Below are 18,355 nucleotides of genomic sequence, written 5' to 3'. Positions count from 1 at the left end.
ATCTATCTATGTGTCTGTCTACACATCTATCTATCTATCTATCTATCTATCTATCTATCTATCTATCTATCTATCTATCTATCTATCTATCTAATGTGTCTGTCTACACATCTATCTATCTATCTATCTATCTATCTATCTATCTATCTATCTATCTACCTATCTATCTATCTATCTATCTATCTATCTATCTATCTATCTATCTATCTATCTATGTCTGTCTACACATCTATCTATCTATCTATCTATCTATCTATCTATCTATCTATCTATCTATCTATCTATCTATCTATCTGCGTCTGTCTGTCTATCTATCTACACATCTATCTATCTGTGTCTGTCTGTCTACACATCTATCTATCTATCTATCTATCTATCTATCTATCTATCTATCTATCTATCTATCTATCTATCTATCTGCGTCTATCTATCTGCGTCTATCTATCTATCTATCTATCTATCTATCTATCTATCTATCTATCTATCTATCTATCTATCTATCTATCTATCTATACGTCTGTCTGTCTGTCTGTCTGTCTACACATCAATCTGTCTGTCTATCTACTGTAGAGTAAACTTTGTAGTTTAAATGAGAAGTGTTATGTTTAGAGAAAGGAAAACACTGCAGTTCAGCATAAGAACCTGTAGAGTAAATTTTATTGTCATACTGTTTTGTTATCTTCCTTTTCTGAGCGTTGCCTCTTCAAGGACAAACGGCAGAACATTTTGCACCGAAACATTTTTCATCTTATGTTCCTTACGTGTGTAGCAGACTTATGTAGCAGATGTGCATACGAGACAGCGATTAGACGAGATCCAATCAGCTTTAGAGCTGATCACGCTCCCGGCGTGTGATCAGGGCATGTGATTCCAGTGGTGTAATGCGAAGATGTAATGCCTCCTTTGTATCTAGTAAAGAGTATATATAGATTTGAGAACAAAGGGACGGTGTGAGGGGTGAGCTGAACCCTCATCACTTGTCCGTTTCTGCAATAAACCTTCTTTCTCTTGCAAAAGGACGAGACTGGTGTTGGTGTTTGTCATTTTTCCATGACACTACCTCTCTCTCTATCTATCTGTCTACCTGCACATCTATCTGTTTGTCTGTCTGTCTGCACATATATCTGTCTGTCTACACATCTGTCTGTCTGTCTATCTACACATTTGTCTATCTGTCTGTCAAAGGTTCTCAATCTCATTTTTGCAATCTGGATTTGGATTTGTTGATTTTGCCCAGAACTGTTCGTGTTTTGTCCCACGTTTCGGATTTGTCAGTCAGTTTTTTATTTTTTTTTTTAAGTAAAGTGTTTTACCTGTGACTGCAGCCATCTCTGCTGCCTCACACTTAAATGTTATTACTATTAATGTAAAAATGAATAAAACAAAATGAATAATCAATTCATTCAGAAATTAATGTGTGCATCTTGCCTTTTCTCCTCTCTGTCCTGCTACTCCCGGCACTCCAATACTGCCCGGAACTCCCTGAAGGACAAAAGCATGATGATGAAGATGTTGATACACACACACACACACACACACACACACACACACACACACACAGAGTTCTATATAATGGATGGCTATACAGAAATTCAGCAGTATATTGTTTAGATCCAATCTTGAAACCATACACTAAAACATTTGCATAAATCTCAGCATCTGCCTGAACGTACCACATTGCCAGGTATTCCTCGCTGCCCCTGAGGGCCAGGCAGCCCGGGAGGACCCTGAAAAGTACACATCACATCACACAATAGATGAAAGACGCATCTTATTGATATACAGAAGATGAAAGGGTTTTCTAGATGACCTCACACATCTATCAACACGTGACATCATACATCTCTGTCTCCATATCACACAGATAAACATTCCTTCATGATGATGATGATGATGATGATGCTACGACATGGAAAGGTTCATCTTAATTACACACAGCTTGATGACAAGGCACTGAAGATGAGCGGTGCTCTTCAAAGGTGTACAGAAAATGAATTAAATCGCGTCAAAGTCGTGTGACGCATTTTGATGACATCACATGCAAAATGAATGGAACGTCTGGATGAAGAATGGAAAACTGTCCCTTCTTGATGACATCACACTCCTTGTTTGAGAAGGTAGTGCACTATACAGGGAGAGAAAGACATTTTCAAGTGATGTCATGCTGATGACATCACACATAACATCTTATTGAAATCACAATATATCAGGAAGATGTCTTGTTGAAAACATCTCAACACTGTGATGACATCACACTTATGATCAAGGGCACACATGACATGGATGAGATCTTAAGCAGGATACCACATTGAAGCTCAACGGTTACATCTTGATGACATCACATGCAAGATCAAAGGCGCATCTCATCGGAACATCACAAATAAGAGCAAAGGGAGATGACAGTGACATCACAAATAAGGTGAAGGGAACAAGACATTCTGATGACATCACACGTTGAGCACAAAGAACATCTCAAAGAGAACCCCTGAATGCATAAAGGGATGTACTGATGACATCACATAAGATTTCAGTGACATCACAAGGAAGACTTGATGACATCACACATGAATGAAAAAGGGCACATTTCTATGACATCATATGTGTAAGCTCAAGGGAAAATCTCAGAGACATCACATGGAAGATAAATTGGCACATCTTGATGACATCACGGTGATGAATTTTGCACTCACTTTTGATGATGCCCCAATTAAGACACAGGACACATTTGATGACATTATACAAAACAAAAGCTATTCCTCAAACTCACCGGTTCTCCATTAGTGCCTGGATCTCCTTTGGATCCTGTGTCTCCTTTCACTCCCTGTCCAAACAGATGTGAGAGACATTTTCCAGCAGGGTGATGACACATTGTGTTCACGGTGAGCGACGGTGTACATTTCGTGCTGTATTTATAATTAGCAGTTACACAAACACATGTAGATCTTTGCGTACATCAGCACCAGAGGAGCATTGCCTCATGTGCATTTTACACAACATGAGATGATAACGTGAAACACTGAGCTCCAAACACACTACAGATGATCAATGATTCATCCTTACCGGAGGTCCAGGATGTCCTCTGACGCCTTGCTCACCAGGAAGTCCTCTCGGACCCTGAACAGATCAGAGATCAAAGCTGATGTTAGCAAAACTCCAGGTCCTCTTACACAGAGCGTTCCTTGAAATCATCCTTCTAACTGCTCAGACTGACACAGTGCCACTTTTAGCCCAAATGTGATCGATCAGCTGAGATAATAGGCGTGAAATGTTCTTTTTTAGTTTCGCACCAGTGCTCTGATGCTAATGTAGCTAACAGCGATGGAGGAATGGAGGCTAATAGCTACCAGTGTAGCATGGGGTGCTAAATGTCAATGTGTAATTCATCCTGCAATGACGCCTCTTCAATCTGTGTGGAATTAAACAGACCTACTGATGCGGTTTCAGACAAACTTATCTATAAACATGGATAAAATGACAAAAGAGCTAAACATGGGCCTTGATCACATGGTTTTTATTTATTTATTTATATTATTTATATTATTTACTATAATGATAAACAGAATAATAGCTGGAAAGAGACAGATTTACTGTGGCCACAGGTACAGAGGCCACACCTCCCTCACTAAAAGGGACAAAGGCCACACCTCCTTCACTGACACTGACGGGTACAGAGGCCACACCTCCTTCACCGACACTGACGGGTACAGAGGCCACACCTCCTTCACTGAGACTGACAGGTAGAGAGGCCACACCTCCTTCACTGAGACTGACGGGTACAGAGGCCACACCTCCTTCACTGAGACTGACAGGTAGAGAGGCCACACCTCCTTCACTGAGACTGATGGGTACAGAGGCCACACCTCTTTCATTGACAGGTACAGAGGTCACACCTCCTTCAGTGTGACTGACAGGTACACAGGATACACCTCCTTCAGTGTAAATGACAGGTACAGAGGCCACACCTCCTTCAGTGTAAATGACAGGTACAGAGGCCGCACCTCCTTCAATGTGACTGACAGGTACACAGGTCACACCTCCTTCAGTGACACTGACAGGTACACAGGCCACACCTCCTTCAGTGACACTGACAGGTACACAGGCCACACCTCCTTCAGTGACACTGACAGGTACACAGGCCACACCTCCTTCAGTGACACTGACAGGTACACAGGCCACACCTCCTTCAGTGACACTGACAGGTACACAGGCCACACCTCCTTCAGTGACACTGACAGGTACACAGGCCAAACCTCCTTCAGTGCTAATGACAGGTACACAGGCCAAACCTCCTTCAGTGTAAATGACAGGTACACAGGCCAAACCTCCTTCAGTGCTAATGACAGGTACACAGGCCACACCTCCTTCAGTGACACTGACAGGTACACAGGCCAAACCTCCTTCAGTGCTAATGACAGGTACACAGGCCACACCTCCTTCAGTGACACTGACAGGTACAGAGGCCACACCTCCTTCAGTGACACTGACAGGTACACAGGCCACACCTCCTTCAGTGACACTGACAGGTACACAGGCCACACCTCCTTCAGTGACACTGACAGGTACACAGGCCACACCTCCTTCAGTGACACTGACAGGTACACAGGCCAAACCTCCTTCAGTGCTAATGACAGGTACACAGGCCACACCTCCTTCAGTGACACTGACAGGTACACAGGCCACACCTCCTTCAGTGACACTGACAGGTACACAGGCCACACCTCCTTCAGTGCTAATGACAGGTACACAGGCCACACCTCCTTCAGTGACACTGACAGGTACACAGGCCAAACCTCCTTCAGTGTAAATGACAGGTACACAGGCCAAACCTCCTTCAGTGTAAATGACAGGTACACAGGCCAAACCTCCTTCAGTGACACTGACAGGTACACAGGCCAAACCTCCTTCAGTGCTAATGACAGGTACACAGGCCACACCTCCTTCAGTGCTAATGACAGGTACACAGGCCACACCTCCTTCAGTGACACTGACAGGTACACAGTGCTAATGACAGGTACACAGGCCACACCTCCTTCAGTGACACTGACAGGTACACAGGCCAAACCTCCTTCAGTGCTAATGACAGGTACACAGGCCACACCTCCTTCAATGTGACTGACAGGTACACAGGCCACACCACACCTCCTTCAGTGCGAATGACAGGTACAGAGGCCACACCTCCTTCAGTGCTAATGACAGGTACAGAGGCCACACCTCTTTCAGTGCTAATGACAGGTACAGAGGCCACACCTCTTTCAGTGCTAATGACAGGTACAGAGGCCACACCTCTTTCAATGTAACTGACAGGTACATAGGTCATGCCTCCTTCAATGTAAATGATAGATACAGATGCCACACCTTCTTCAGTGTAACTGACATATGCAGAGGTTATGAATCATTCATTGACACTGAAAGGTACAGAGGCCACGCCTCCATCATGGCTGCCAGCTACAGTGTGTCACACCTCCTTCTGACAGGCACAGTTCGACTTCATTTGTTTTACGCTATGTATTCAGACTTTACCATGTCTCTGCTGCCCTCTAGTGGCCAATCCAGTTCAATACACTTTTTTGTAAAATACATGTACAAATTATTTAAATCCTAGCGTTTGCTAACTGTCTGAAATATTGACACAAAAAAAACCCACAAAGACCACTATATAAGAGATTCAACAGGTCATATCATATAGGAGTGCATCCATGTGTTCATCTAATCTTTAATAAAACAATATTCCAATAGCAGAGCTTCTCCACTGTAACGTACAGTGCTAATGACAATCCAAGAAAATTAATCAACCCCTTCTGACCAATCAGAATCCAGAATCCAGACACTTACCACATCTCCTTGTTTTCCCTGTTCTCCTTTCTCACCTTTCTCTCCAGGTTGCCCCTACAAGAGAGTTTAAAACATCTGTATATGATACGCAAAGAAAGGTTTCGCTCCAAAGCTTGTCTTAAAGACACCATTTTTATGGATTCAGTAATAAATGAGTCAGACGTAGAAGAGAAAGTGATTGGACAGAGAAAGACATTCAGAAAGCCAGTCACAGTCTGATATGCAAATGAAACGATATCACAAGGTTTCTTGCACTTTTAGGCACCTTGTATGATATGGATGCGCATATCTATTGCATGTTTGTTATTGTGTTGTATTGTATGTTCTGTGTTGTGGCTGCAGCATGGGCGAATGGCCCAGAACAAATTTCTCAGAGGCTGTCCACACGGCAACGGATTCAGGTGAATCTGATAAAATTGTTTATCGTTTCGGCCTGGCGTCCACACGGCACCGGCGTTTTGGGTGCCCCAAAACGAGAACGGGTTCCAGAGTGGAAAAATCTGGCAATGGCGCCGTTGCGAAGTCGTCTGGATGAGTAGAACGGATTTGTTTACGATGACGTCACAACCACATGACTAGAACAAGCAGCACTCTCGCTGTTTTGTATGAACCACTGCATTGCATTCACTTTTGTATACAGCTTTTCTTTTAAATAAACAAGTAACTGAACCATTTCTTGAATTTCTTTTTTTTTTTGGATGACTGCTTTTCAAAATGTTCACACACAATATAAAAAGTTATATAAATTATATAAAAATGCTTTTCAAAATGTTCACACAATAAGAAAATTAAATTATATAAAACTATGCACACTAATAAAACTAATTTGTACACACAGAAGGCACGATTTCCTCGCGTAGTCGCAGCCATCTTCTTCTTGTTGTTGTGTGTTTGTTCCTGTGAGTGCTTCACGCCGGGTAGAGGAAGGGGTTTATGCGCATGCGTCCTACTTCTTCTATTGTTCTGGTGTCTCCGATGGGACCGTCTTACAGCGCACGTAGAGGTGTGGCATGTGTATTGCATCGTTTTCAGCAAGCGTTGCGTTGCCATATGAACTTGATATTTTACTGATCCGTTGCCCATGTGGACGCAATTTTTTTTTAATAAAATCTCGTTGCCGTTGTCATGTGGATGTAGCCTCACTTTGTGAGACAATAAAGTTAATCTTGAATCTTGAAGCAAGTCTTTTCTACAACCCTGATTCCAAAAAAGTTGGGACAAAGTACAAATTGTAAATAAAAACGGAATGCAATGATGTGGAAGTTTCAAAATTCCATATTTTATTCAGAATAGAACATAGATGACATATCAAATGTTTAAACTGAGAAAATGTATCATTTAAAGAGAAAAATTAGGTGATTTTAAATTTCATGACAACACCACATCTCCAAAAAGTTGGGACAAGGCCATGTTGTACAAATTGTAAATAAAAACGGAATGCAATAATTTACAAATCTCAAAAACTGATATTGTATTCACAATAGAACATAGACAACATATCAAATGTCGAAAGTGAGACATTTTGAAATTTTGTGCCGAATATTGGCTCATTTGAAATTTCATGACAGCAACACATCTCAAAAAAGTTGGGACAGGGGCAATAAGAGGCTGGAAAAGTTAAAGGTACAAAAAAGGAACAGCTGGAGGACCAAATTGCAACTCATTAGGTCAATTGGCAATAGGTCATTAACATGACTGGGTATAAAAAGAGCATCTTGGAGTGGCAGCGGCTCTCAGAAGTAAAGATGGGAAGAGGATCACCAATCCCCCTAATTCTGCGCCGACAAATAGTGGAGCAATATCAGAAAGGAGTTCGACAGTGTAAAATTGCAGAGAGTTTGAACATATCATCATCTACAGTGCATAATATCATCAAAAGATTCAGAGAATCTGGAAGAATCTCTGTGCGTAAGGGTCAAGGCTGGAAAACCATACTGGGTGCCTGTGATCTTCGGGCCCTTAGACGGCACTGCATCACATACAGGCATGCTTCTGTATTGGAAATCACAAAATGGGCTCAGGAATATTTCCAGAGAACGTTACCTGTGAATGCAATTCACCGTGCCATCTGCCGTTGCCAGCTAAAACTCTATAGTTCAAAGAAGAAGCCGTATCTAAACATGATCCAGAAGCGCAGACGTCTTCTCTGGGCCAAGGCTCATTTAAAATGGACTGTGGCAAAGTGGAAAACTGTTCTGTGGTCAGACGAATCAAAATTTGAAGTTCTTTATGGAAATCAGGGACGCTGTGTCATTCGGACTAAAGAGGAGAAGGACGACCCGAGTTATTATCAGCGCTCAGTTCAGAAGCCTGCATCTCTGATGGTATGGGGTTGCATAAGTGCATGTCGCATGGGCAGCTTACACATCCGGAAAGACACCATCAATGCTGAAAGGTATATCCAGGTTCTAGAGCAACATATGCTCCCATCCAGACGACGTCTCTTTCAGGGAAGACCTTGCATTTTCCAACATGACAATGCCAAACCACATACGGCATCAATTACAGCATCATGGCTGCGTAGAAGAAGGGTCCGGGTACTGAACTGGCCAGCCTGCAGTCCAGATCTTTCACCCATACAAAACATTTGGCGCGTCATAAAATGGAAGATACGACAAAAAAGACCTGACAGTTGAGTAACTAGAATCCTACATTAGACAAGAATGGGTTAACATTCCTCTCCCTAAACTTGAGCAACTTGTCTCCTCAGTCCCCAGACGTTTACAGACTGTTGTAAAGAGAAAAGGGGATGTCTCACAGTGGTAAACATGGCCTTGTCCCAACTTTTTTTAGATGTGTTGTTGTCATGAAATTTAAAATCACCTAATTTTTCTCTTTAAATGATACATTTTCTCAGTTTAAACATTTGATATGTCATCTATGTTCTATTCTGAATAAAATATGGAATTTTGAAACTTCCACATCATTGCATTCCGTTTTTATTTACAATTTGTACTTTGTCCCAACTTTTTTGGAATCGGGGTTGTACTAGAATATGGATTTCTGGATGACTGTAAAGCTTCTGTAGTCTCACAAATATACAGAACACATAATGCTTCTTTGATTATCCCTCTGGAGAACCCTTAAAGGTTCAAAGGAGAACCATACAACCGTAGAACCTTTAACAGTTCTTGAACTGTCCCTCTGGTGGAACACTGAAAGGTTTGACATCAAGCCATATGAGTGAGTATTTATCTTCTAGAAAGTGTTCCAAATAAAGCTGAAAGAACACTTAATTATCCAATAAAGCCTCAAAGAACTGCTGAAGAAGCTTTTTTCAAAAAGTGAAGCAGGTGCAAATATACCGAATTGCTTAACATCTGACAGGTTCAAGGTACTAAAACAAAAATAAATGTGCAATAATTTGAATTCTGGAGGGAATAAAAGAGTAATAAATAATTACTCATATATATACGCACACAGCACCCTCCACAGTTATTGGCACCCCGTTCTTAGGCTTCTAATAAATTTATTTATATTTTTTTTAATATAGGACAACAATGCAAAAAAAGAGACAAATCCAACCTTTAATTCAAGTGAATTTATTCAGTGGGAAAAAAAATCCCACATTAAGAAATAATTATTTTACATGAAATCATGTGTGCCACAATTATTGGCACCCCTGATGTTAATACTGTGTACAACTCCCTTTTGCCAACAAGACAGCACTTAATATTCTCCTATAACATTTCACAAGATGGGAGAATACAGAGAGAGGGATATTCAACCATTCCTCTTTGCACAATCTCTCTAAATCGTCCAGAGTCCTGGGTCCTCTCCTATGCGCTCTCCTCTTCAGCTCACCCCACAGGTTTTCAATTGGGTTGAGGTCTGGGGACTGAGATGGCCATGGGAGGAGCTTGATTTTGTGTCTGGTGAACCGTTTTTGTAGCCTGGCAAGCCAGACTAAATGTGAATATTTAGTCTGGCCTCGATCCGTAGACATTTCCGAAGCAGGTAGGAGGAACAAACCGCTGTCTTTCAAACTGTCTCTGTGCGTATAGGCCAACGCTCTGACCAATCAGTGCAACAGTGACTGTGACGTAGTCAGAGCGACAGAAAGCAGTGCGGGAGGCCTTGAAATAAATAATTTTTCAAAATGCGTATTAATTAATAAACAGGTTCTAGATATTAAGAAGTTTGGAGATAATGACCACAAGTTTGGAGTCTGTACCACATACACATTTTTTTCCAAGTGTTTTTCAAGGGTTTGCTTAAACTGTTTTTGAGAGTTTTTATTTAGTGGTGTTTGGTGAAATAATTTCCCTTAAATTTAAAATAACGGGAAAATAAGAAACAATCAAAAAGTAATGTTTCAAAGCTGTTTATTAGTTCTACGTACTGCACAAACTAGCCCCATCCTTTTGGCTACGAGCGGAGCCAGCTGGTAGATCAGACTTTTGCCATAGCCGGTCGGCAAAACAGCGAAAACGTCCTTCTTGAAAAGGAATGAGCGGAGAGCCTCTTCCTGCTCATGTTTCAACGAAAACTCCAAGTCTAATTCTTCTAAAACTGATTCCAAAGCGGAGTCAAACGAGCGCTGTTCACTAGCCGTAGCCATCTTTCCTGTTGTGCTTTCTCCAGCGTCGCGCAGCCTTGTCACTCCTGCAAAAGCCCGCCCAAAGAATCCAAACAAAAACCTTGCGTTGTGATTGGCGGGCACGATTTGATGCCCGGGGTGTTTTTGTTTATATGGTGTGAGGCTAGACCCACTCGCAGACAAAAAAATATTTTTGGCCGCTAGGCAGGTGGGTCTAGTTTACTAGGCTACCGTTTTTGTGTAGATTTGGCCACATGTTTAGGGTCATTATCTTGCTGAAAGACCCAGTGACGACCCATCTTCAGCTTTCGGGCAGAGGCCACCAGATTTTGATTTAAAATGTCCTGGTATTTCAAAGCGTTCATGATGTTATGCACCCTAACAAGGTTCCCGGGGCCTTTGGAAGAGAAACAGGCCCACAGCATCACCGATCCTCCCCCGTACTTCACAGTGGGCATGAGGTGCTTTTCCGCATACTCATCTTTTGTGATGTATTAGAGTGTTTGTTGCCAAAAAGCTCGATCTAGGTCTCATCTGACCAAAGCACACGGTCCCAGTTGAAGTCCCAGTACCGCTTAGCGAACTCCAGACATTTGCGTTTATGCTTGTAAGTGAGAAAAAGCTTTTTCCGTGCATGCCTCCCAAACAGCTTGTTGGCATGTAGATAGCGCCTGATGGTTGCTATGGAGACTTTGTGACCCCAAGATGCTACTCTTTTATGCAATTCTCTAACAGTGAGCTTTGGAGAACTTTTTACTTCTCTTACCATCCTCCTCACTGTGCGTGGTGGCAAGATAAACTTGCATCCTCGTCCAGGCTTGTTTGCCACTGTTCCAGTTGTTTTAAACTCCTTGATGATTCCTCTGACTGTAGATATGGGCAGGTGTAGGTGAGTGGCTATTTTCTTGTAGCCGTTGCCTGACTTATGAAGGTCGACACACATCTGCCTTACTTGAATGGTGTGTTCGCTTGTCTTTCCCATGTTGAAGAGTGGATAAGAGAAATAGGCCTCTGTGTCACATCATATTTATACCCCAGGGAAACAGGATGTGATGAATTACTAATTAAAGGTTCCTAGATACTCTGATCAACTTTATAAACTACAGTAGAAATGACTGACAGAAATGCTTCAATTGCAATTATTTTCTAGGAATTGTTATGGCTGCCAATAATTGTGGAACAGGTGATTTTATGAAAAATTATTATTTCTTAGTCAGGGATTTTTTTTTAAATTCACTTGAGTTAAGGGTTACATTTTTCTACAATTTTCAGTGTGAGATTATGCTTCTGCAATAACAATTGAATTTATTTTAAGGTGTTTAGCACATCTTAACCAGGGGTGCCAATAATTGTGGAGGGTGCTGTATATAAAGAGTTCCTTAGCTTACAAAATGTTCAATCTAGACCCTCATTGGACAAGGAAATGTCTGGGTTTTTTTTATTTTTATTTATTTATTTATTTTTGCAAAGTTCGACTTATGACCTCCAGGAACTCCCCCTGAGGTAAAACTCTTGGTCCTTCCCGAGAGAACAGAACCACCTACAGTTTTACCCTCATCAAAAAATTCAGATTCAGATTCTATGAATTGAGGTTTTTCACCCACGTGACCAAGTCATGTGATGCATCGTTAGGCTGTCATTTTGGACGTCATGGCTCGAATCAGTTTGAATGCGATGAAGGCGACAAACGAAAAACATAAAAGAAAAAGGAGCGAGATGCAGAAAACACCTTCACTATCCAGCGACGTAGGGCATTTACAGGGCGAGCAGAGGGAGAGGTATTTGCAAAAATTGAGGTTAGCAGGCTTAGAGAACGACGTTTACCTGCTTCCACCAGGATTGTTCACTGACGTACGGAAGTACACGAAGCCCTCGTCTTTACCTGACTTTGGCCCACATGATCTGTATACCTACAGTGGTGCTTGAAAGTTTGTGAACCCTTTAGAATTTTCGATATTTCTGCATAAATATGACCTAAAACATCATCAGATTTTCACACAAGTCCTAAAAGTAGATAAAGAGAACCCAGTTAAACAAATGAGACAAAAATATTATACTTGCTCATTTATTTATTGAGGAAAATGATCCAATATTACATATCTGTGAGTGGCAAAAGTATGTGAACCTCTAGGATTAGCAGTTAATTTGAAGGTGAAATTCGAGTCAGGTGTTTTCAATCAATGGGATGACAATCAGGTGTGAGTGGGCACCCTGTTTTATTTAAAGAACAGGGATCTATCAAAGTCTGATCTTCACAACACATGTTTGTGGAAGTGTATCATGCCACGAACAAAGGAGATTTCTGAGGACCTCAGAAAAAGCATTATTGATGCTCATCAGGCTGGAAAAGGTTACAAAACCATCTCTAAAGAGTTTGGACTCCACCAATCCACAGTCAGACAGATTGTGTACAAATGGAGGAAATTCAAGACCATTGTTACCCTCCCCAGGAGTGGTCGACCAACAAAGATCACTCCAAGAGCAAGGCGTGTAATAGTCGGCGAGGTCACAAAGGACCCCAGGGTAACTTCTAAGCAACTGAAGGCCTCTCTCACATTGGCTAATGTTAATGTTCATGAGTCCACCATCAAGAGAACACTGAACAACAATGGTGTGCATGGCAGGGTTGCAAGGAGAAAGCCACTGCTCTCCAAAAAGAACATTGTGGCTCATCTGCAGTTTGCTAAAGATCACGTGGACAAGCCAGAAGGCTATTGGAAAAATATTTTGTGGATGGATGAGACCAAAATAGAACTTTTTGGTTTAAATGAGAAGCGTTATGTTTGGAGAAAGGAAAACACTGCATTCCAGCATAAGAACCTTATCCCATCTGTGAAACATGGTGGTGGTGGTATCATGGTTTGGGCCTGTTTTGCTGCATCTGGGCCAGGATGGCTTGCCATCATTGATGGAACAATGAATTCTGAATTATACCAGCGAATTCTAAAGGAAAATGTCAGGACATCTGTCCATGAACTGAATCTCAAGAGAAGGTGGGTCATGCAGCAAGACAACAACCCTAAGTACACAAGTCGTTCTACCAAAGAATGGTTAAAGAAGAATAAAGTTAATGTTTTGGAATGGCCAAGTCAAAGTCCTGACCTTAATCCAATCGAAATGTTGTGGAAGGACCTGAAGTGAGCAGTTCATGTGAGGAAACCCACCAACATCCCAGAGTTGAAGCTGTTCTGTACGGAGGAATGGGCTAAAATTCCTCCAAGCCGGTGTGCAGGACTGATCAACAGTTACCGCAAACGTTTAGTTGCAGTTATTGCTGCACAAGGGGGTCACACCAGATACTGAAAGCAAAGGTTCACATACTTTTGCCACCCACAGATAAGTAATATTGGATCATTTTCCTTAATAAATAAATGACCAAGTATAATATTTTTGTTTCATTTGTTTAACTGGGTTCTCTTTATCTACTTTTAGGACTTGTGTGAAAATCTGATGATGTTTTAGGTCATATTTATGCAGAAATATAGAAAATTCTAAAGGGTTCACAAACTTTCAAGCACCACTGTATGTCATTAAAAACCCATCGCCATACACAGGTATTGATCTGAAAGCGTATAAGAGTTTGGATGCCTACAAATATTTTGTGTCAGGCTGGGTAACATGCCTACATCAGCGGGTCGTCCCTGGAGCCGGTGGTCGCCATCTGATTACAGCTAAGGTTTGTTCACATTTTCATTTACTTTCGGTCCTCAGGATAAACAAAATGTTATTAAATGTCATTGAAATAACTTCTTAGTCTGTTGAGACATGGCCCGTTATAAATTTGCTGTTACCAGGCAATGACCAAGAACTGTATTATTAGGGTCGGTGTCTGTGTTGTAGCAGTGCACTAGCAGCTAGCTGTTAGCACTAGCTAATGTCAACAACATAGTAGCTGGTATGTTACTGTAGCAATGTTTACGTTCAGTCATTTGGATGACTGTTAAAACCTTTCAGTCTCAAGTTTTTCCTTTACTGTATTTACTAGTTTACTGTAATTATGATCCGGCAGCTATTTACACCGGATCCAGTGTAAATAGCTGCCGGAGCGCGTTCCGGCTTGCTCCCCCTCAAATTAAGCAGCGCGCTCCGGCTTGCTCCCGGGGAGCGCGCTGCTTAATTTGAAGGGGAGCAAGCCGGAGCGCGCTCCGGAACCTCGGCCGGAGCACTCCGGGAGCAAGCCAGAGCGCGCTGCTTAATTTGAGGGGGAGCAAGCCGGAGCGCGCTCCGGCAGCTATTTACACTGGATCCGGTGTAAATAGCTGCCGGATCATAATTACAGTAAACTAGTAAATACAGTAAAGGAAAAACTTGAGACTGAAAGGTTTTAACAGTCATCCAAATGACTGAACGTAAACATTGCTACAGTAACATACCAGCTACTATGTTGTTGACATTAGCTAGCTTGACCTTCAAAATGGCGGACACTGGGGCATCACGTGACCCTGTGATGTCAGGTGAAATACCTCAATATGCAAATGTTAACACTCCTTGTATTAGCATACTGGACTGTGATTGGCTCTTGTTTATGATGTAATAACATTAAAGCCTGTTACATGTTCAAGAGTCACTGTAACCAGCAGACTGAAGGAACATCTGGATCAGGGAAGGAAATCAAGTGTGTGTGTGTGTGTGTGTGTGTGTGTGTGTGTGTGTGTGTGTGTGTGAGTGAGAGAGAGAGAGAGAGAGAGAGCGCGTGAGAGAGAGAGAGTGATGGATGGGATTACATACTGGTTCTCCAGGCTCAGGAATCACACTGGCAACCTACACACAGACACACAGACACACACACACACACACACACACACACACACAGAGAGAACAATAATGTAGTGTATCACAAATATATTCACTGTATTTTTTTTAAATAAACAGAACAGTTTGTATGTGATGTACAGTATCTCTCATCGATCTGAGCATGTATTCTATTCTGTTATCTCTATGTTGTATTTAATTGTTTTTATTCTGTTCTTTTATTCCTTATTTTTTTCAGTTATATTATATTTTTGTTTCATTCCATTCTGTTATCCGTCTTACCCTATTCGAATTTACTATCTGTTGTATTTTACTGTGTTTTTGTGGCTACTGCCTCAGAGGCGGAGCCACGATGTCATCATGTTGTAAAAATGTAAGAACGCGTGTAAGAATAGTGAAACTTGGTAACCAGTCAGCACTTCTCCTGATCAAGTTCGATGACCCGTTCTACTTCTTGATAAACTTCGGAGCCAATCAGAACCAGAAACGAAATAAGAGAGACCTAGTTACAGTGTAACTTCATAGTATCTGAAGATAATAGGCAGATAAAAAGATAAACGAAATTCACCTTGTGGTTCGCCAAGGCGATTGATTCGATATCAAGCAAGTGATGTTTATTTTAAGAAAATTTACCTTTTGATTATCACAGCTATTGTTTGGTCCATCTGAAAGGTCAAACGAAAGGCAGTGTAGAGAAAGTTGGAATCTTTTGAACGATCTGCTCGGTTTGCAATTACAAAAGTATCATATGGGAATAAATCAGCTCCTTCAGGGGAATATTGAGCCCTTTCAAGGGATTATTGAGCCCTTTCGGGGGATTATTGAGCCTTTTCAGGGAGATTATTGAGCCCTTTTCAGGGAGATTATTGAGCCCTTTTTGGGGATTATTGAGCCCTTTTGGGGATTATTGAGCCCTTTTGAGGGATTATTGAGACCTTTCTGGGAATAATTGAGCCCTTTTGGGGGATTACTGAGCCCTTTTAAAGGGATTGCTGAGCCCTTTTGGGGGATAATTGAGGCCTTTTGGGGGATAATTGAGGCCTTTCGGGGGATTATTGAGCCCTTTTGAGGGATTATTGGGCCCTTTTGAGGGATTATTGAGCCCTTCTAGGGGATTATTGAGCACATTCTGGGAATAATTGAGCCCTTTTGAGGGATTATTGAGCCCTTTCGGGGGGCTACTGAGCCATTTTGGGGGATTACTGAGCCCTTTCAAAGGGATTACTGAGCCCTTTCAAAGGGATTACTGAGCCCTTTCAAAGGGATTACTGAGCCCTTTCTGGGAATAACTGATCCATTTTGAGGGATTATTGAGCCCTTTTGGGGGATTACTGAGCCCTTTTAAAGGGATTGCTGAGCCCTTTTGGGGAGTAATTGAGGCCTTTCTGGGGATAATTGAGGCCTTTTGGGGGATTATTGAGCCCTTTTGAGGGATTATTGAGCCCTTTTGAGGGATTATTGAGCCCTTTCGGGGGGTTACTGAGCCATTTGGGGGGATTACTGAGCCATTTCAAAGGGATTACTGAGCCCTTTCAAAGGGATTACTGAGCCCTTTCGGGGAATTATTGAGCCCTTTCAAAGGGATTACTGAGCCCTTTCGGGGGATAATTGAGGCTTTTCGGAGGATAATTGAGCCCTTTCGAGGGAATTATTGAGTCCTTTTGATGGATTATTGAGCTCTTTCAGGGGATTATTGAGCCCCTTTGGGGATAATTGAGCCCTATCGAGGGAGTATTGAGCCCTTTTGGGGGATTATTGAGCCCTTTCTGGGAATAACTGAGCCCTTGCGGGGATAATTGAGCCCTTGCGAAGGGATTACTGAGCCCTTTCGAATGGATTACTGAGCCCTTTTGGGGGATTATTGAGCCCTTTCTGGGAATAATGGAGCCCTTTTGAGGGATTATTGAGCCCTTTTGGGGATTACTGAGCCATTTTGGGGGATTACTGAGCCCTTCCAGGGATAACTGAGGCCTTTTGGGGAATTATTGAGTCCTTGTGGGGGGTACTTGAGACCTTTTGAGGGATTATTGAGCCATTTCTGGGAATAACTGATCCCTTTTGTGGGATTACTGAGCCCTTTTGGGGGATTACTGAGCCCTTGCCGGGGATTATTGAGCCCTTTCAAAGGGATTACTGAGTCCTTTCAAAGGGATTATTGAATCCTTTTGGGGAATTATTGAGTCCTTTTGAGGGATTATTGAGCCCTTTCGGGGGATTATTGAGCCCCTTTGGGGATAATTGAGACCTTTTGAGGGATTATTGAGCCCATTCTGGGAAGAATTGAGCCCTTTCCAGGGATTATTGAGCCCTTTCTGGGAATAACTGAGCCCTTGCGGGGGATAATTGAGACCTTTTGGGGGATTATTGAGACCTTTTGGGGGATTATTGAGACCTTTCGGGGGATTATTAATGGAAAATGTGAAAATTCTGTGAGTAAAAGTGAAACGTATAATGGGTCAAACTTCTGTTATTTGCTTTTTTATTTTAAAGTCTTTACACTACACTTGTGAAACAAAAGGTGCTCATTAGTACTAAATAATGCTTCTAAGACAATTCATGAACAAGTGTTTTCTTACTACTTTGAAAATAGATCTAGTTCACAGCTCTGTATTTTGAACAAAACACAGTGAACAAAACACTCCAAGCCCTGATGCTGCTCACAGCTTGGTGATGCTTGCGAGAGATGAGGCGAGTATAATTAATAACGTATATATGGTTATTAAATATCCTATATACCTATATAGGTGATATTTACTGTATGGACATGGAATCAGAAAACTATTTTATTTCTAAGCAGTAGCCACATGGACCCATAAGGTACAGATTTTTGTTCTATTCTAATATATTTTCTAATATATATTCTATTATCTATCTTATTCTACTCTCTCTCTCCACTCACATCTCCTGGGGTTCCTGGAGGTCCTCTGGCTCCAACTTCACCCTGTAAGATCCAGAGAAATAATCAGTTCGGCCTGTTTTCACAGATTAAACCATCATCACCTGTGTGAGCTTTGACTCCACTCTAATTCTATCCTGTTGCTAAATGCTTTATTAGCAGTGTGTTATTTAATCCAGACAAACAGTACTGACACAACGATCAAATCAAATCAAATCAATCAAATCAAGTTTATTTGTACAGCGCTTTTAACAATAAACATTGTCGCAAAGCAGCTTTACAGAATTTGAACGACTTAAAACATGAGCTAATTTTATCCCTAATCTATCCCCAAT

The 18,355-nt window shown here is 41.7% G+C and overlaps 1 protein-coding gene across 1 annotated transcript in view; it reads right to left on the bottom strand.

Annotated features, from left to right (window-relative positions):
* col22a1 (collagen, type XXII, alpha 1) overlaps nucleotides 1–18,355 on the bottom strand; it is a 174,953-nt gene that overhangs the window by 33,530 nt on the left and 123,068 nt on the right. Inside the window, exons 31-37 of the mRNA XM_060911490.1 lie at nucleotides 18,024–18,065; nucleotides 15,101–15,133; nucleotides 5,833–5,886; nucleotides 3,061–3,114; nucleotides 2,768–2,821; nucleotides 1,674–1,727; nucleotides 1,429–1,482 (exon numbers count right to left, since the gene is read on the bottom strand). Coding sequence (XP_060767473.1) covers nucleotides 1,429–1,482; nucleotides 1,674–1,727; nucleotides 2,768–2,821; nucleotides 3,061–3,114; nucleotides 5,833–5,886; nucleotides 15,101–15,133; nucleotides 18,024–18,065 — 345 coding nt within the window. The remainder of the gene's footprint in view (nucleotides 1–1,428; nucleotides 1,483–1,673; nucleotides 1,728–2,767; nucleotides 2,822–3,060; nucleotides 3,115–5,832; nucleotides 5,887–15,100; nucleotides 15,134–18,023; nucleotides 18,066–18,355) is intronic.

This window comes from Neoarius graeffei, chromosome 2 (assembly GCF_027579695.1).
Source record: "Neoarius graeffei isolate fNeoGra1 chromosome 2, fNeoGra1.pri, whole genome shotgun sequence".
NCBI lineage: Eukaryota > Metazoa > Chordata > Actinopteri > Siluriformes > Ariidae > Neoarius > Neoarius graeffei.
This window is presented reverse-complemented; position numbering and strand designations above follow the sequence as displayed.